The sequence below is a fragment of the Nicotiana sylvestris genome, chromosome 8, assembly GCF_000393655.2.
Source record: "Nicotiana sylvestris chromosome 8, ASM39365v2, whole genome shotgun sequence".
Lineage (NCBI taxonomy): Eukaryota > Viridiplantae > Streptophyta > Magnoliopsida > Solanales > Solanaceae > Nicotiana > Nicotiana sylvestris.
The window spans coordinates 176178138-176198365 of NC_091064.1; the positions used below are offsets into that span (position 1 = coordinate 176178138).

Sequence of the window (20228 nt, forward strand, 5' to 3'; positions counted from 1 at the left end):
TTAAGTATATTTGTTTTTTTTATTATTTTTAAAAAGTTTGCATAGGTCTGATTGGGTCTGATTCGGTCAGACCTTTAATTGAGTTAATTCCGTTGAGAGGTTAAAAATACCGAAAATACACGCCTCGTGCTCCTTTTCTCTCTCTTGACATCAGGCTATTTCTTCTAAACCCAAAACAAATTTCATTCTTCACACGTCTCTGATCAAGCAGCCGCCGAATCTTTTTCTGGGTAAGATTTTGAAAATTATACTTGGAATTCTCCATCTTGTTTCCACTTTTCTAATGGTAAATTTCAGTTTCGAGTTTAGGGTTTAAAAAAACCCCTTTTAAAATACGATTGAGAAGGGGCTAAACTAGAAGGTTTTGCTTGCCTCTTATTTGTGTCTTGTTCTCACTTTTGGATATTCTATTTTGATTGAATCTCTGAATTTTCTGTAATTTTTCTTGATTTTGTTGACATCCCGATTCTCTAAATCGTAAATCTTAATTGGGACGTGTTCTAAATTGTTAGCAATGTTTTTTTCTCTTTTGCAGATTCACATAGTCCCTTTTGAACGTTCTTTTGTTTTCTTCAAGAATTGCATATTAGTGACTGAAATTCTATTTCTCTAGTTGAAATATAAACCGTAATTGGTGTTTATGAAGCTCGTCCAAAATTAAGAAACTTTGCTATGGCTAGAATTCGGATAATGAAGTTCTATGTTGTTGAAATTAGAGCCGTTATAGTTTCATATTTGGCTAGAATTCGGATAATGTATACATAAGTAAGATTTATATTTCAGTGCATTCTGAATATTTATGTGCTATTGCTCTTGAATTATTCGTCATATGTTACATGTTTTATAATTGAACCATGCTTTCTTTTGTTTATTCAAGAATAACTTCTTTACTTCCTCAATTTTTTTCCTATTTTGTGTTTAAGATCATACCATTTACTACATCTTTGCAATCTTCAAACAGATTATTTGCTTAGAAATATACAACTTATCTTCATGGGTGGCTCAAGGGTGAGGCTAGTAAAGCCTTCGCTTTAGGCCCCAAAAATTTTGAGGCCCCAAAAAGTGTTGTAAAATATGTAATAATATTTTGACTTAGACAATTCTGAACTTTGTAGAAAAAAGTATAAAATCCGTGTAAAAAAGGTTTTAAAAAAACAAAGAATATTTACTTTTTAACATAAGAAATATTCTAGAACTTCGAATTAAACTACTCAAATCTTTGTATTAGCAAATAAAGTTTTTTACATCAAGATCCAAGGTAATGCATTGCAAACATCTTACTAATTTGAATTAACACTTGATAATATAAATAATAATATTACTAAATGAAGCTAAAAGTCATATATCTTGTATGAATACTTTACGTTCAAAATAATTTTTTGGTTACATTTCGTTACTACAATTGTTGTTATTATATATAATTTTCATTTATTGTTCAAATAGTTTAACAATTGGATCTTACATACCACATCTTAATATTCAGACGTGCATTCAGATTCAGACGTCTTAACTTTAAAAAAAACAAACGAGGCCTAAGTGCCATTTAGGTCATTCTGACGAATTAAAATTGTAAACCTTGCTAGTAAAAATAAATTACTTTATGTGATTAAAAAAAGCCGAGGGTGATGTACCCAACAAAGAAATTAAAGAAAATTTTGGGGAGGAACAAACGACGACGTTCGGAGGACGTATTTTAGCACTAACCAATTGAACATTCTATTTCAGTTTTGTAAATTAGGAGTTGAGAAAGAAGAAAAACCTCCATAACCAATTGATGCTCCAAAGCAGCTGCTGAATAAATGTCGACAGTGTATGTATTGGAACCGCCGACGAAGGGAAAAGTTGTACTCAACACGACGTATGGGCCAATAGATATAGAACTATGGCCAAAAGAAGCACCAAAAGCTGTGAGGAATTTCGTTCAATTGTGTCTTGAAGGTTATTATGACAATACCATTTTTCATCGTGTCATCAAATCTTTCCTTGTTCAAGGTGGTGACCCTACCGGCACTGGCACTGGTAACAAAAATCATTCATTTTCTTAATCTACTATTTTAGTTACCAGTTTGATATTTTTGTTTAATTTGATTTACTTTGAATTTCCTGCTTTGTGTGTAATTTAACTTTGAAAAGCGTGCATGTTTGATTGTAATTGCGATTTAGGGCTAAATGGAGCTTATTTGTGTAATTGGCAGGAGCGGATGTAGAGTTATCGGTATGGGTCACCGAACCTAGTAGCTTTGGCTCGGATGCTATATAGTAAATGTTAAAATATTCACTAAATACGTACGAATAATTGATTATGTACCTAGTAAATCAAATCAATTGTGGTAGAATTCCGAACTCGAACCTGTAGAGTTCAAATCCTAGATCTGCCTTTGTCACTAGTTGGACTTCTCAAATAGTGAGAATTTGATCATAATTACTATTGGGGCTAAGTGGTGGGAACTTAAACGTTATTCATGCATTTTATTTATGTAGTTCATGAACTAAAATGTTAAGTGTATTGGGTTAGGGGATGCATGCATTGATTTATGGTTTTGTTCATGTACTTGGGAAAAGGAGAAGACAAAAATGAAGATACTTATACACTAGGCTTGGTACATGATATGGATCTCATATAAATGCACATGTATCCTAGTCATTTTGTTCAACCCAAGTAGTCCAAAGAAGAATCATTATAATAAAAAAGAAGAGAAAATGCATAATGTACCCATTAAACTTGTCTGGTAAAATCATTTACACACCTAAATTTTACGGGCGACCTTTTACCCTTATTCTAAACTTAAGTGAATTTAATACCTTCTTGAGTGATGACCTGGCGTGAAAAGTGTAGTTCATTTTGTAGATGCGCGTGAAGGCAAAAAAATAGCTTAAAACTAATGTAATTGTCCAGATGTCACTTTTCAATAGGATACAATAACAACGACCCAATAAAGTCCCAATAGGATATTATAACTAATTAAAACTTAATACTAAATTTTTCTCTTTTCTTTTTCATTTTTTTTTTCTCTTTCTTCATTTTAACAGAAGCGGTGAACCAATGGCTCTAGCTTGGCTAAAATATCCATTTTCGGTGACCTTATTCTTAGCTCCATCCCTTTCCAATTGAGATTTTCTCCATCTGATTTTTCATCTATTTGTTGAAAAATACTTCTTTAGAACCAGAAATAGTGTTGAAAAGAAGAAGAGGCGTCACTGGAAAATTCTCCGATCGGAAAAAATTTATAGGTCCTTAACTAGTGGCTCTATATCTCAGGTTTCGTTCACTCTTCCAATACAAAACTAGGAGGAATAAAGTGACAAAAATTCTCCTAAAGAAACCTAGACGAAGGGAATTAGGAGTACAAACCCACCTTGTCAAAAAATACGGTACCGACAACACCAAACTTTCCGGCCAACCAAACATTTCTCTCTATCCCAAGCTTTCCAGCCCTTTTTCTCCTTAATTTCGTGTAATGTCAAAGCCACAAATAAATTTATCTACAACGAAAAAAGAAGAATAGAGATAGAGTTGATGGGTTTAAGGGAGGTTATGGCGGTGAATAGCTTCCATGGTGGCGGGCGGCAAAAATAATGATGAAGGTGGAGAAGATGAAATGAAAAAAAGAGTGGAAAAGGAAAGAAGTAAAAAAAATGAAATAGTGCAACATTTGATACATGGCGCGTGTTAACACAGCCCACCACAAGATTGATTCAGTATTTTGAAGGAGATATTAAATTTTGTTTAGATGAGGATAGTGGGGTGTTAGGTCGCCCGTAAAGTTTAGGTGTGTAAATGATTTTCCCGGACAAGTTCAATGGATACTTTACGCATTTTCTCAAAAAAGAAAGATTAAGGCGTTCACTCTCATCCATCAAATCTTGAATGACAAGATGCTGGAGATGCTCGAGAAGGTTGCCAGTGCAACCACCTCCAAGAAAGCATGGAAAATTCTCCTAGCTTTCTTTAGAGATTGGAGTGTTAGAAAATAATAATAATTGGAAAACGAAATTGAAGAAGGCTTGAGGCGTGAGAACGACTTCCCCTAAAGAAGATATTGCCCGCATACGAATTGGGGAAATACAAACAATCTTCTTTAAGATACAACAAACCAAGAATATACTTGCAGATTTTTCTATATCCACTTTGTTGGAAGAACTTCTATTTATAGAGCAACCATCGGACCTTTTCAAAAAGATCTGTTCTTTCATAAACAGATGCATCCGTTTATTCAAATATATTTAAAATTTAAATTTCAAATAAAATAGATTTTGATTACATAAATAAATAAAAATATAAATTATTTATTTTATGTCTGACCCTACCCGCGCCCAAGCCCCAAGTCCAAGTCCAAGTTATTGATATAATATATGTATATATGTATATATATATGTATGTATGTATTTGTACACATATAAGAGTATGTGTTCTAAATTAAACACATAAAAGGACAAGGACTTAAAAGGCACCAAAAGTGGCCTTTCACCACCGATGTAGGAATATATATATATATATATATATATATATGTATGTATTTGTACACATATAAGAGTATGTGTTCTAAATTAAACACATAAAAGGACAAGGACTTAAAAGGCACCAAAAGTGGCCTTTCACCACCGATGTAGGACAAGTTCCACATGCTTTCCAACAATATAACAAACTATCCTTCAATCTCCCACTAGTTTGTTATATCTCTCATAATATCATGCATATTGGAGAGTATCTTATTTTGATTTGAACTTTCCATTAGTGTAAATATCTTATTTCCATTAGCCGTGACGAAGTTATTGGTAACTTAAAGGTTTGAACCACAACTCCTTGTGTCAAAACCGAAAATATCACACGCACAATATTATACAGTGGCTAAGAAAATCTAGTATTTGCTTTAGCACGTGTATGGCCCATGTGCTCTTCCTGACTTCATGAATATTTACAAGATCAACCCCCTAAACCTTGCTTGAAGTGGCACCATTTCAATATTCATATAGGTGAAATTAGCTACTATGTCCCTGTTATTACAGACATTTACTAATTTCATTAAGATTTTATTCAACCTCTTTATGTAACAGTTTGCACCACAAAGTTTGTTATTCTGCCCTAGTTATTTCAGACATTTAACTTCTTTACTCCTACCATAACAATATGTAATACATTGAAATTAAGGCTCCGAAAGGAGATTAGTGCTTAAGCAACACAAATCAACTTGTTATTACCTCATTGAACTTATTTTGTTAGAGTGTATACTAACTCAAAGTTGGGTTCCCATCGCTCGTACTTAATTTAGAGGTTTTAGCCCCATTCCTTCACAAGTTTGTTGTTCTGCATTTCTCGTCAATGGTTTGGTAAGTGAATCTGCCAAATTCTTATTTGATTTCACATACACAATAGTTAGTCCCATTTGTGACTAATTCTCTTATATAAGCGTTCCTTAGGCTTATATGTCTTGATTTCCCATTATATATTTTATTGTGAGCCACACACATGGTAGTCTCACTATCACAAAATACAGAAATGACTGGCATAGGTAGTGGCCACACCTTTATATCTAATAATATGTTTCTCAACCATTCTGCTTCTTTCCCTGCAACTGCATGCTATGAATTCAGATTCCATAGTAGAATGAGAAATACAAGTTTGTTTCTTGGATGCCCAACTAATGGCACCGCCTCTTAAAGTAAATATCTATCCTGAAGTGGATTTATTATCATTAACACTAGTAATCCAACTTGTATCAGAATATCCTTCTAAAACAGTGGAAAAACCGTTATAGCAAATGCCCAAATATTTTGTATATTTTAAATATCCAAGTACTCTAGTTATTGCTTTCCAATGATCATTACTTGGATTACTAGTAAACCTTGAAAGTTTACAAACAACAAATGCTATATCAGGTCTTGTACAATGCATTGCATACATTATACTACCTATTGCACTTGCATACTCTAATTGGGCTATTGCTCTTCCAGTGTTTTCAGTTAGCTTAATACTGGAGTCATAAGGAGTACTAAACTCCTTCATGCCTAAATGACTGAACTTAGCAAGGACTTTATCAATATAATGCGATTGTGATAAAGTCATTCTTTTGTTCTCTCTTTTCACCTTTATGCCTAGAATAGTATCTACTTCATTTAAGTCTTTTATCTTAAAAATTGAAGTTAGATACTTCTTGGTTGGTTTCAGTAAATACCAAGCATATTTGTACCAAATAGTAGCATGTCATCAACATATAGACAAATGATAACTCCGTATTCTTTTGTGAACTTGGAGTAAATACATTTGTCAGCATTATTATGTTGAATCCATTTGATAGTGCAACACTATCAAACATTTCATGCCATTGTTTAGGTGCTTGTTTCAAATCATAGAGAGACTTTATCAACTTGCATACTTTCTTCTCATTTCCGGGAAGAACAAATCCTTCAGGGTGTTGCATATAAATCTCTTCACTAAGGTTTCCGTTTAAAAAGGCCATTTTAACATCCATTTGATGCACATACAAGTTATATATATAAGACAACGATAAAAGCACTCTAATGGATGTTATTGTTGCTACAAGAGCATATGTATCAAAACAATCTATTTCTTTTTGAGTGAAATCTTTTGCAACTAATCTTGCTTTGAAGGTTTGGATAGAACCCGTTTGTATTGTACTTCCTCCGAAAGACCCATTTGCAACCTATGTGTTTTGATCCAATTGGAAGATCAACTAAAACCCATGTATTGTTGGACATTATTGAATCCATTTCATCATTAATAGCCCCTTTCCAAAAGGCAGCATCTCTAGAAGCCATATCTTCTTGAAATGTCTTCGGGTCTTCTTCAACTTTTAATAAGATAGGAATTTGATTACATACATTTTTTCAATCTCCTTCAACAAGAAAGACTAAGGACTGTGAAGAGATAAAATCAGAACCAAGACATTTTTCTTTTCTTATTCTTTGACTCTTTCTTGGTTCTATTTGTATATTGTCACTTTTCTTTTTTACTTGTATTAATTTCGGAATGTGACAATCTATATGCATTATTATCACTTTTATTTGGTTCAGTCATTTCCTCATCAACAGTATTATCTAAAAATTTATTTTCAATAAATTCAACATGAATAGATTCTATTATAACATTAGATTCTAGATCCAACAATCTGTATACCTTTGAATTTGTGCATATCCAACAAAAATACTTTTAATTTCTCTAGGACCTTGTTTTGTTCTTTGGTGATCATAAACTCTATAGAATGATATACACCCCCACACTTTAAAATAATCTAAATTAGTTTTTTTATTATTCCAAAGTTCATATGGTGAACATGTAAGCTCTTTGAAGGCACCTTATTTAATATGTGAGAAGTTGTTAAAAGTGCTTCACCCCATAAATTATGTGGTAAATGTGCATTCATTAACATAGCATTAATCATATCAACTAAAGTTCTATTTTTCCTTTCAGCCAAACCATTTTGTTGTGATGTATAAGGAGCGCTTGTTTGATGTATCAAACCATTCTCTTCGCAAAACTTATTAAATTCAGAGGAAAAATATTCTCCACCTCTATCACTACGAAGAATTTTAATTTTAGTATTCTTTTGATTTTCCACAACAGATTTGTATTCTTTAAACTTCTGAAATGCTTCATCTTTTGTTCTAAGCAAATAAACATATGTGAATCTAGAATAATCATCTATAAAAGGAATAAAATATCTTTTGCCTCCTTTGGTTAATTTTCCATTTAGTTCACATATATGAATGTACTAAGTGTAACAATTCACTAAATCTTTTAGTTTTACGAAATTTCTTAGTCATTTTTGCTTGTGTACATATTTCACATTTTTTCACATGATCATGCTTGCAAGAAATATAGTTGTTTTTGGACATATAATTTAACGAACCAAAATTCAAGTGTCCTAATCTAGCATGCCATAAAGAAGAATTAGACTCAACAATATAAGCAAAAACATAGTTTATTGCATTAATACTAAGTTTGAACATGCCATCACATGTATAACCCTTTCCAACAAATAAATTATTCTTAGACACTATTACATGATCAGATTCTATGACTATCTTGAAGCCTCTCTTAGACAGCAAACTAGCAGACATCAAGTTCTTCTTCATGTCGGGAACATGGTACACATTTAGCAATGTTAGCTTCTGCCCAGAAGTGAAATTGATCTCAACACTTCCTTTTCCTGCAACATCTGCAGTCATATGATTTCCCATGAGAACCTTCTCGAATTCCTTCACTTCTGCATAAGTCTTGAACATATTCTTCTCATAATAGAACGGTGGCACCCGAATCCAACCACCAGTCTTGACTCTTAACAGCAACAACAACAACCATGTTTAACTCTGTAACCATAGTACATGGTACTATAGAAACCATTGCAACCAAACCTTGTGAAGAACTTTCAACTGTGTTTGCTTTTGCTTTCTTAGACCTTCCCGAGTTTCCTGAATTTCCATGGTTAAAGTTAATTCCTACTTTCTTAAACCTGCAATCACGGATCTTGTGGCCTTTCTTTCCACAATGATGACATTTCAAAGTATTCCTTTTTTTAAATTGAGGCTTATGGAAAACTTTCAGATTTTTGTTTCCATCTCCGTTATTATTCTGACTAACATTATTAACTGTGGAACTCGAAGGTTGCATAAAAGTATCATGAATTTGAGTCTCGCTTGCAATTTGAATGTGAGTTCAAAACTGTTCCACAGTCAATTTCTTAGAAGAATGCAGGATCTTCTTTCTAGTCATGCCAAGAAAAAGGCAGTTTAGAAAGTATAGCACCGATTTGAAGTGCATCTTGAATTTTAACTTCAAGATCAATTAGTTTTGAAACTAAGATTTGCAGTTCATGAATCTGATCCATAATGGGCTTTGTATCAACCATTTTAAATTTGAAGTATTGCAAATTATCAATACCTCGTTTTTTGTTTTCATAAGCAGTCTGCAATGCCGTCTAGATTTCCCTTGGAGACTTCAAATTTTGATACAGATCATAGAGACAATCTGTTAATGTATTAAGAATATGTCCCCGGCATAGTAGTTTATCATCTTCACATTTCTTCCTCTTTGCTTTCACATCTTCTGAATCCTCTGGAGTGAGATGTGGCAGTGCAGGCAATTGCGGATCAAGTACATAAAAGATTTTCAAAGGTCATAGGAAAATCATCTTGTTCTTCCAGCGAGTAAAGGTTGATCCATCAAAACGGTCGAGTTTGATGATCTCTTTTGGATTTTCAACAACGGACAGAATGTTCTCCATATCAGAATATCTTCTTTAAGATTGTTAGAAAATAATAATAATTGCAAAACGAAATTGAAGAAGGCTTGAGGCATGAGAACGACTTTCCTTAAAGAAGATATTGCCCGTATACAAATTGGGGAAATACCAGCAATCTTCTTCAGGATACAACAAGCCAAGAATATATTTGCAAATTTTCTATATCTACTTTGTTGGAAGAACTTCTATTTATAGAGCAACCATCGGACCTTTTCAAAAAGGTATGTTCTTTCACAAACAGACGCATCTGTTTATTCCAATATATTTAAAATTTAAATTTCAAATAAAATAGATTTTAATTACAGAAATAAATAAAAATATAAATTATTTATTTTAGGTCCGACCCGGCCTGCGCCCAAGCCCCAAGTCCAAGTCATTGATATTAATATATATATTATATATATATATATATGTATATATTTGCACGCATATAAGTGTATGTGTTCTAAATTAAACACATAAAAGGACCAGGACGTAAAAGGCACCAAAAGTGGCCTTTCACCACCGATGTGGGACAACTTCCACATGCTTTCCAACAGTATAACAAACTATCCTTCACGGACTAGGCGAAAAGTGTTTGACTCCAAACCTTATGAGGAGAGCTCAAATCGTTTCAAATAAGGCATTTGAGTCCATCTCTGATTATATTTCAATAGTTTTGGCTATTGTCATTCAAATGAAGAGGTATAATGAAGATTTAAAGGATGAACAAGTTGTTGCAGAAGTAACACGACCCTTAGATTCATGATTTAACTATGTGATTGTTGCCATTGAAAAGTGTAGACTTGGGTACCATGGCTATTGAATAACATATCGGATCCTTAAAAGCACATGAAGTAGGAGTGAAGAAGCCGAAATAATAACCGGTTAAACAAGCTCTGCAAGCACATCTTTCTTTGGAGGAGAAAGATGAAAAGCATGGATTGCAAGAAAGAGGTTTTGGATGTGGGAGAAGTCATTGTTATCAAGAAGGAGGAGGTGGATACCTCCAAATAAATAAATAAAAAAAGTTGAGACTCCAACCAAGGAAGAGGTCATGGAAGAGGTAGAGGAAGATGGCCGACAAGAAGGCACTACAAATCAATGTTGAAGTAATACTTGTCATGAATTTGGTCATTACTTTTGGGAATGTTAAAATAATGTGGAATAAAAAATTTATTTTGCAGAGCAAAATAGATGAAGGTAGGACTTTACTTATTGGATGCAAAGGCGATAAAGTATAGGAAAAAACTATTGGAACCTTGATTTTGGTGCAAATTCTCTTATTTGTGGAGAGAAACATTTATTTGTTAAGTTTGCAGAGTTGAATGGTGGCAACATTACTTTGGGAGACTCCTTGCAAGTTCAAATCAAAGGCAACAGTATAATTCTATTCCATTAGAAATGTGGAAGTTTCAATTTATCTCTGGTGTCTTATATATACTAGAGATGAAAAGTAATATTTGGAGTTCGGGATAGCTTTTGGAGAAAAATTATTATATTCATTTGAAAAATGAAAAGTTGACTATGAAAGATAAAGTTGGAGATTAGTAGCCAAGGTTCCTATAGCTATACTCCCTCTACTCTAGCTTGTATGCCATAGTTTGACATGATACGATGCTTAAGAAAGATATGAAGACTTTTGAATCTTGTGGTCTTATACATGCCATAGTATTTGTGGCTATAAAACTATTGAAACTTGTGGTTCTAAACATGCAATAACATTTGTATGACTAAAACAACTTTATTAAGGGTAAATGAGAAGTTTTAAGTTAATTTATTTTCAGAAATAGAAATGCGTCATTTTCTTGGCCTGGATACTACCGTCATAAAAAACAGCAACAACAACAACAACAACATATCCCGTGCGATCCCACAAGTGAGATCTGAGAGGGTGGGTTGTACGCATACCTTACCCATACCTGTGTGAGGTAGAAAAATTATTTCCGATAGACCCTCGACTCAGGAAAAGCGTTTTCAAAACAAGTTCGAAAAATACAATAGTAAAAAAGTTAAGATGAAAAAGGTAAGTTTGAAAAGTATTTGACACCACCAATTATCTTTTCTTATCTTTCAGTGAAATCCTCTTTCTTTGTCATTAAGAAGATAAAAGATTAAGCTCCAAAAATGGACACGTGACCCATCTGAAGAAGTTGAATGACTATCTTCCGGAACTTTTTTGTTCGCTGACATTATTTCTTTTTTCTTTTTCTTTTAGGGTAACTGTTTTGATCTCCAATAAATCTTCATTCAGGGTGGACTAAAATGAAGAATGTTAGCTTCACCGGAAGCTCTCGCTAATCAAGCTTATCATTAGTTGTTTGTATCCTCTTTTAGCATGCATTGCTGAAGATGATTTCCGTGGACTCATGCAGGCGGTGAAAGCATATATGGTGGTGTGTTTCCTGATGAATTTCACTCCCGTTTAAGATTCAAACACAGGGGTTTGGTGGCCTGTGCTGGTGCAGGCTCACCAAATTCAAATGCGAGTCAATTCTTTATGACTTTGGATCGTTGCGATTTTCTCGACAAGAAGCATACAATTTTTGGAAAAGTAATCTACTTGTCTCTTTCATACTACATCTTGTCAAACCTTTTAACTTGTTTCTGTAGTTTTAGAGCTTCATTCCCTTATTTGCAGGTAAGTGGGGATTCAATATATAATCTTATAACATTGGGTGAAGTTGAAACCGGCAAGGATGATCGGCCTGTGGATCCTCCACCTAAGATACTATCTGTAGAGGTACCTAGATTTCTGTTTGTGCTTTCTTTCACTGCCTGTCTATGAGGTTGTGGCTACTGTTGAATTATATATCTCATGCTTGCCTTGAGGCCCACTGGATTGTCGCTCGTCTGTGGTATTACCAAAGTAGTAGTTTGATAGACTCTATGTTACTCAACAGTATTTACTATTTAGAATCAGCTTTTTAACTTACTTTTCAGCTGTTTACCTGATTATATTATGCACTTTTAGTGCTATCAAAGGTGAAAAATGCAAAAAAGCTCCGAGGTCCATTGGGCTTTCGGCGCAAAATGCAAATAAAAGGTGGCTTTAATGAAGAAAGGCACTAATGGAGAAAAAATACAAATATGTATATGTAGTCCAAGACTAATAATTATAAGCATGAATAACAAATATATGGACAAAGAAATTGAAAAACAATTACGATAAAATGAAATATCAATTGTTCAGTATTGCCTCTTCAGGATTACGCTCATTGCCTTAGAGCCTTGATGACAACTCTGAAGCACCCGCTAAGCGAGGCGAAGCGCTCAACATGTTTTCCGCCTCGCTTCAGGAACACTGGGATGAATTGGTGGGACAAGCAGTGATGATTTGTGCAGGGGACGTGCCCAGATGGATTTACTTTTAACTTTTCCTTCACACTGTTGGGATGCAGTAAAACATGATATGGAGCCTTAAATACGGAGGAGTTCTAGTTCATCCTTCATAGTTTTGATTCAAAGAAAGGAGTATAAACGAACATTAGTAGTTAGGGCCTTACAAGTCTGGTGGGTAGTGTTCACAAGATTATTGTATTACTGAGGCTTAAAGGGGTAGCAGATAAGCTGATATTTAATTCACAGATCTTAGGTGTCAGCCTTTTTCATATGTTACATGGAGCCTCTGGTTGATGTCCCTCACCGGCATCGAGACAAGACATGGCTACGACATGGGATACGTGCCATATTCGATCAAGCCAAAGTCACCATGTCGATGTTTTGTTAGCTCTATCAGGATTATGGTCAGAGTGGAACCAGAAGAATCGTATTTTCTTGAACTATTTTCTTTTGTTCTTTTGGTTGTCCTCTGTATGCTCTCCCTGTTCATGATCATATTCTTTGTCCCATAACAGCGTCAATGACTTTCTTTGGATTTCTCTCGTTTGCAGCAGCTTTTTCCTCTTAATTAATCTTCTGTGAGAATTTTGTCCATTTCTTTAGTTCTTTATTTGTTATATTGTAAGATGTCATATGGTTCTTTCTTGACTGTCGTAGTTTAATGGTTAAATAAAATCATCTCATTTTGCTTTCTCTTCTTCTATTGCCTCCTCATTTTTTTGAAAAAACTGTACTTTAAGTGCTGGGTTTCTCTCTGTTTTTCCAAATTATATCTAGCTTAAGAGATGTAATTTTCTGTAAATTTTGTTTCCTTTAAGGTTCTTATGTTTTGTGGGCTGTCTTAGACTTATAGATCGTCTTCTACAGCCACTGGATTAGCTAACAGTCTGATGCTTATTGCTTAATTTATTCTGTGAATCATTGATAGGTATTATGGAACCCTTTTGAGGATATTGTCCCAAGAGCGAAGCTTGCAAAAGCTTTACCTTCTGAAGTAACAACTGAGAAGAAAGATGCAAAGCATAAAGCTACTAAGTAAGATTATTTTTCCTGACTTCTAACTGAAGCAGTTATTTAGAAAGTGATATAGTTTTCATCAATATCTTACATTTTAACAAACCCTTTTCTGTTTCCCTCAGAAAGTTGAACTTGCTTTCATTTGGAGAAGAAGCAGAAGAGGAGGAGAAAGAGCTTGCAGCTGTGAGTACAAGGATAAGAAGCAGTCATGACGTCTTGGATGATCCACGTTTGCTGAAGGAAGAAAAACATGATCAAGCTTTGGTAATGACTATGTTTTTGCTATGATATGCCAATCCTGCATCATCTCTATCTAGAAAAGTATCAAGCCCTCTACCTTATAGTTGCAATGTCAGAAAAACTAGTAAAATTATGACAATCTCTGGTAAGGAGTATATGTACATAAAGTAGTGCAGTCTTTCTTTGTATCTCATTCCGCTTATACATTGTAAGCAAGGGAAGCTCAATTTTAGTTTCTTCAAAGCATTAGCCAAGCAGAATTGAGTTTTCCTGCATGGGGGTTAAGGAGGCTTCTGATATATTACTAGCTTCCTTGCTTCTGTGTCCCTTTCCCTCCAAGTAAAACAGCCCTTTACTAGCTCATCACAAGTATTCTTTTTGTTAAGTTCAAAGAATGCGCTTTCCTTAAATAGAATGTGTTGAGAAGCACTGAGATTGCATCCTAGTGCTCAAATTTCTGCTCTAAAGAAGATACCTGATATAAATCCATCCAGGAAGCATGATATAGCCCATAATCACAATTTGATCCACCCCATTGTAAGGTTCTACTCAATAACCTATAGTTTTCTTTTCCCAATAGGAGAGGAGTAACCGTTCATTGGATAGTTGCGTATTTGCCTTAGCGTTACAAGGATGGTTGCGTGTTAGCCTACCTGTCATGGTTGTCAGGTTTGGTGTCTTATGTATTAGACTTTGGCTCATTACAACCTAACTCTCCAAAATTACTACAATGTTGCTCTCACATTATCGCCTAACTTCCTTGTTATAGTCCCAAATCTATGCATACTGCTAATATTATGTGCTAAATATTACCTCCATATTTACCACAACTAGCTACTGTTGGTTTCCTTTCTTGTCCTTGTAATATTTTATCAATACTCTTTGTTCACAAAAAATATTGGTAATCAGTGCGGCTTTCATTCCACATTCAACCACTATGTCATATCATATTTGAATCATTTGCATGGAGGTACAATTATCATTATTGTTACGCTAATTCCAGCTTCGTCTCCTATTTTATTCCCAATGACTTCCTCTTCAGCATCTCAAAACCTTGCAGGAGTTGTAAGATCATGCGTGTCACTCTCAGCATTATGGTCAACTTTTGGATTTTGTAGTCTTGTCACTGTTGTCTCCTCAATCATTGTTACTTTTGCATTTTTTGTTAAGTAAGCTGTCATAAGCACCAGATTGATGTGTTCATAGGATTTATATATGGTTTTGGTTTCATGCCTTGGAAATAGTCTCTTGCAAATATGCAAGGTAAGACTACGTGCAATTATGTTGTGTAATTATGTACATGGTAAGCCAAGGTATGTGCAAGGTAATTATGTGTAATTATGTGCAAGGTAAGCCAAGGTAAGACTACATGCAATCGACTCAATGTGGTTCTGCCCTTCCCCGAACCCTGTGCATAGTAGGAGCATGCTGCACTTGGCTGCCGTTTCTTCAGTACATATTATGTTGTAGGGCAAATAACACAGTGGAAAACTGCTCATGCAGGACTCAAATGAAGGAAAATCGACAAGGGATGTTCAGTTGACAATCAGAGAAGCTTTGGGATCAAAGAAAGAAGCGTCTCGTAAAGAATCAGAAGCTGGTTTTCATGAATCCCTTGATAACAGTGATGAAGACGAGGCTGGCTTTGATGCACGTATGCGTCAGCAGATACTAAAAAGGAGGAAGGAGCTTGGCGATCCACCACCCAAACAAAAATTGCTCAGAGGTAAAAACATCTATTCAAATACGAAGACTAAAACCACTTTTGCAGCACACAATGTGGTCTCGTTATGTTTGTTTTATGACAACTCGTCGCCAAGTATCTTCTTTAAATATCTTGCAAATTCTAAGGCATTTTGTGGTGCTCCCACATATGCTTTCATTGCTGTTAGTTCATTTGTTTGAATAAGCTTAGTTACCTGGAACTTCTTTTATAAAGTTCATTTGTGGGTGCAGCACACTGAAACTAGGAATTATAGACTCTTTCTTACATGTACTAAATCTTGCTCTATCCCTTCATAGCTTCTCTTGTTTCTCTTTCTATATGACCCATATACATATATGAGTTATAGTGGAGCAACTTTCCATGTATGCGTCTTCTTTACATTCCTTTGAAAGCCTATCTGAACAATACCTCTTTCACAATATCTGGCATGGACATGTTAACTTGAACCATCTCAAAATTATCACACCACAATCGAGCAGTTATCTGACAATGTAATAGGAGATTATCCACGTCTTCACCCGAGCTCTGTCCCGTCTGTCAAATCTCAGAAGTAGTTACTCTAACATTTTTTTCAATTTGCGTGCTACACCGACCGGTGTCTATAATAGGGACATGAAATATGTGAGAATGCTTGATAGTGCTCTTAATCTACTGCCTTCTCTCGACAAATATCCTTTTTTCCATTTTGTGTGTCTCTTCTTACTATTTCTATTACCGCGTTCTATCTTGCTCGGTCCTTGTTAGATGCTCCTAGGTGCAACGGAGATAGGTGGTGGGAAGAGCTCTAACCTTGTAGTTCAACACCTGTACTAGATTCTCAATGTTCTCCACTTCACCCACTGAGATGATTTCACATTGAACTTACCACAGATCAGAATGTTTTTACCATGTAAATTGCACAAATTTATGTGTTTATAGGCCTGTAACTGTTTAGTGCTAGCACACCCCAGTTTTACATGTATACTTGTATACAATTTTTTCTTACGTGGCTTCATTTTGGTTAAGCTTTGTTAAATTTTTTGATCATTTTGCGTTCATCAAAGAGGAATTTAATCATTTTGCATTAATCTTTTCAGAGAATGGTAATGCAAGAAATCGTTCGCCATCTTCTCCAAGGTGCAGGTTTAATCTTATTTCCCTCCATGCTGTTCTCGTTCTTATAGCACATTGCCATCTCAAAATACAACAGTAGCTGAATATCTAGTTTCTTGAGCATATGCTCTTTAACCATCTGCTTGTGTCCAGCATTTATTACGGTCTACTTTTGTTGAACTACATGAATATGCTTTTTATATGAGATGGTCACATAGTTCAACAGTCGTTATCCCTAAATACTTATTACTGTTTGTTGGATAGCAGGTTACTGACAATATTAAGTTGTGAAATAGGAATTTATTGAAGCTTAAATATGAGAAATTTTTAGTAAATTGGATAGCATGGTTAAGAAAAGGCTTCAAACTTTGATTGAGATGATGGATTTACTTCTTTTCTATATTACATGTTGTATGCTAAGGGAAAGCCTTGTTCGCTGGCGCATCTCCTTTTGAAAGGGTGGAAAATGCTTTTCTACAAATGAGGGTATGCCTTTTGTTTTCTGTTAAATTCTTGAAGCACCCATGAGGTGCTAATTAGTAGAGATGATTGTGGAGAACTATATTTTGGCATAGGTTCATTTCGATTGGTGTACCACTTATATATTGGGGTTGTTCTCACGAAATTTGTACAATTGTTACTTTATGGTAATTCACTGCCTGCTCACTCCTATTGATACCATCAGGCATCTTGGTATGGGCACAATTAGATGAAAAGGTTGAAATAACAAGGAACTAAAGATGTGGTCAAAGATGAGGTTATCTGATCTGGGTGACTTCAGTATTTTTTTCATCTCCTTTTTGCTGACACACTATTTTTCTCGAGTAATTTGTTGCTTGCCATGTGTCCAAGGATGCATGGTTGAGATTGGGATACTGATAGCCATTAATGCTACACTCATTAAACTGCAGTTTGATTTCAAGTGGTTTAGGTTGTATGCACTCTCCTGCCACATAATGAACTGTTTGATTTACAGATTACATTCAGAACTATATTCTCTTCTGGTGCAAAAGATGACTATCTTGAGAAAATCCTTTATATAATTTTTTTTTCTAACATAAAATTTGTGCTTCTCTTTCCCTCAACACATTTGAAAGCTCATTAGTTGCAGGTTGCAGCTCAATGATCATAATTTGATTTTAGTAGGTCTGATGCTGAACATGACGATGACCGGCCAAAAGTGGATAAGTTGGCTCTTAAGAGAAAAGGAATAGGATCGGAAGCGAGGGCTGAACGTATGGCCAATGCAGATACAGACCTACAGTTGTTGTCTGGCCCTGAACGAGAAAGACAGCTGCTAAAGCAAAAAAGACGAGGACGAAAAGGACATGAGGAAGACGTATGCCTCTGAATACTGTTAGATTTTCCTTTTCTGGTTTATGTTTTGTAATTATTTTTTCTGGGGAACAAAAAACAAAAAAGAAAACAAAAAGGGGACTTTATCTGTAGGACGTAGACTACGGGAATGCACATACAGGCTGACACATACAGATGCACATCCTTTATTGAGCTTAAGACGCTAATGTTAGTTAAGGTAGATGATATCCAGGGATTGGAAATACCCCATCCAGCCCAGGAGCGCACACAGACACGGACACTTAAAGTTTTCTCCCTCTGAATAGAAGAAGGAATTTTGGGGATGAAACAAAGCTTCACTGAACGAGATGTGTCTTTATGGATCCGTTTGCATATATAAGTGCCCATCCTCCTTCCCCACCAAAAAAAGAAAAAGAATTTTTTTTTGGTGACTATTGGAAAACTCGCTGTTGCGTTGAACCAAGAGCGATTTCTTCCATTTTATGTCCCTCTTGACACGTGGTAATTAGGGTTCTTTTTTTTTTTTTTTTTTTTTTTTGCTGTGGCAGTACAGACAAAATGAACTAAATTTTCTTTGATTTTCGTTTTCTATGTTTGATGCATTATATCTTTTGCTTTTGCATAGTTTACAGGGTTTGTGTTGGATCCCTTTTTAATGGATGTTCATCCATGGTCTCTGTTACAGGAGTTCTTCCATTTTCTGAATGTTGTTTAAACATCTTAAATGAAAAATATCTGAAATCTTGTCTCTATGTTAATTCCAATATGTAGGAAAATTTTCATGTTGAGTTTTCTCAGTAATAGTTAAAAGACGTTAACTATGGATTCAGGCTGATTTAAGTTTGGACTTATATGGAATGGATATGTGTTCTTGCTGGCATCTCTATTCTATGCGTTTCTGCAGTTTGCTCATTATTTTTGTATGTCTGTTAGGTGTTGGCAAAACTGGAGAAGTTTAAGTCTGGAGTTTTTGCTAAATCCAATGGATCTACTAATGCTGGCAAGGAGGAAGAGTTATCCGATTGGGCAGCAGTTACACTAAAATTCGCTCCTGAACCTGGAAAGGTACTTGTTCAATAACTTGTTCTCGGGATGGTTGGAAACTTATGAAAAGCATAATTCTTCATTGTTAGGCTCTATACGTGCTTGCTTTCTGGAGTTTCTTGCTTTGGGGGCAGTGAAGATTAAATAGGAATCAAACTTCACTGAATTTGAATGTGAATCCCCAAGACCTTCATGTTTATTATGTTCATTTCTACTTTTTAAATTATTGGTTTCATCGGCAGGATAAAATGTCTCGTACTGAGGACCCCAACGATTATGTGGTACACGATCCTCTTCTGGAGAAAGGAAAAGAGAAGTTCAATAAAATGATGGCCAAGCAAAAGCGACGAGAAAGGGAATGGGCTGGCAAATCTCTTACTTGAGCTGATCTTCCAGCTGAAGAAAGTTGAAGATTGAAGTGCTATTTGTGAGGTTACTCAGTATTCATATTGAAGTGGCAATGATGTTGGTTCCTCTCTTTTTTGAAGGAAAGAGCTGTATAGCTCGTTGGACTATGGCATTTTGAGTCCCAATGTCCTCTTCCGGAAAGAAGTTACATAAAGTGCCGGACCAAAAATACATCTGGTGATATGTATTTTTCCTGTCCTGTGATCATTTCCTTTTATTCAAAATGGATAGGAAATGTTGTACCAATATACTTTTGATTTCAAAGGAATGTGGAAATGATCTTAAGAATCTAAATATTTAACATTCCCATTAATATGGCTCCAAATCTGCTCATAATGGACTAAACAATGGTCTCTTATGTTTGAGGTTTTGTTCAAAGTAGTCCCTTAAGTATGTACTGAGTAGTTTTGGTCCTTTAAGTTTGTCAAAAGTTAACACTTTTGGTCTTTGTACGAAATTTAACAAATTATGTTTTGTTAGATTTGACGAAAGTTGTGAAAAAAAACAATTAACCCTAAACACTAGGACGGTCTCATCAAATCGTAAAAAATGTAACACAAAAAATTGCAATAGACACTAAAAAGATAAAAACAGTAGAAAATACACCTCAAAAAGCAGAACCAGATTCAAGAAATGGATAAAAAAGTAGCAAAAATTACAAAAATTGTACCTCTAGTTGTCAATTCCTCTATTTTTTAACAATTCCCATGAAATCGAACTGATAGAGAAATATTTAACGGAGACCAAAAGTGTGAACTTTTGGCAAACTTGAAGGACGAAAATTGCTTAATGTATACTTAAAG

The 20228-nt window shown here is 34.9% G+C and overlaps 1 protein-coding gene across 4 annotated transcripts; it reads left to right on the forward strand.

Annotated features, from left to right (window-relative positions):
* Positions 1-53: 53 nt before the first annotated feature.
* On the forward strand, positions 54-19790 carry LOC104218832 (peptidyl-prolyl cis-trans isomerase CYP57). 4 transcript variants are annotated; one of them, XM_009769409.2, is made up of 11 exons: positions 54-230; positions 1726-2019; positions 11615-11793; positions 11881-11982; positions 13510-13616; positions 13721-13862; positions 15342-15564; positions 16641-16686; positions 17800-17995; positions 18907-19038; positions 19260-19790. In XM_009769409.2, exons 2-11 carry the CDS (start codon positions 1800-1802, stop codon positions 19398-19400), a joined length of 1488 nt encoding a protein of 495 aa, XP_009767711.1. In that variant the 5' UTR covers positions 54-230; positions 1726-1799; the 3' UTR covers positions 19401-19790. The 4 variants fall into 4 exon arrangements, with proteins under 4 accessions (XP_009767711.1, XP_009767713.1, XP_009767714.1 ...); XM_009769411.2 differs by having other exon boundaries at positions 17803-17995; XM_009769412.2 differs by having other exon boundaries at positions 16641-16680.
* Positions 19791-20228: the final 438 nt, after the last annotated feature.

Excerpts from the sequence above, each read along its gene's own strand:
- LOC104218832 (XM_009769409.2), top strand. The coding sequence starts at position 1,800 with ATGTCGACAGTGTATGTATTGGAACCGCCGACGAAGGGAAAAGTTGTA. Across the intron at positions 11,794-11,880 it reads AGCATACAATTTTTGGAAAA|GTAAGTGGGGATTCAATATA; the intron begins GTAATCTACTTG and ends CCTTATTTGCAG. Across the intron at positions 19,039-19,259 it reads TCGCTCCTGAACCTGGAAAG|GATAAAATGTCTCGTACTGA; the intron begins GTACTTGTTCAA and ends TTTCATCGGCAG.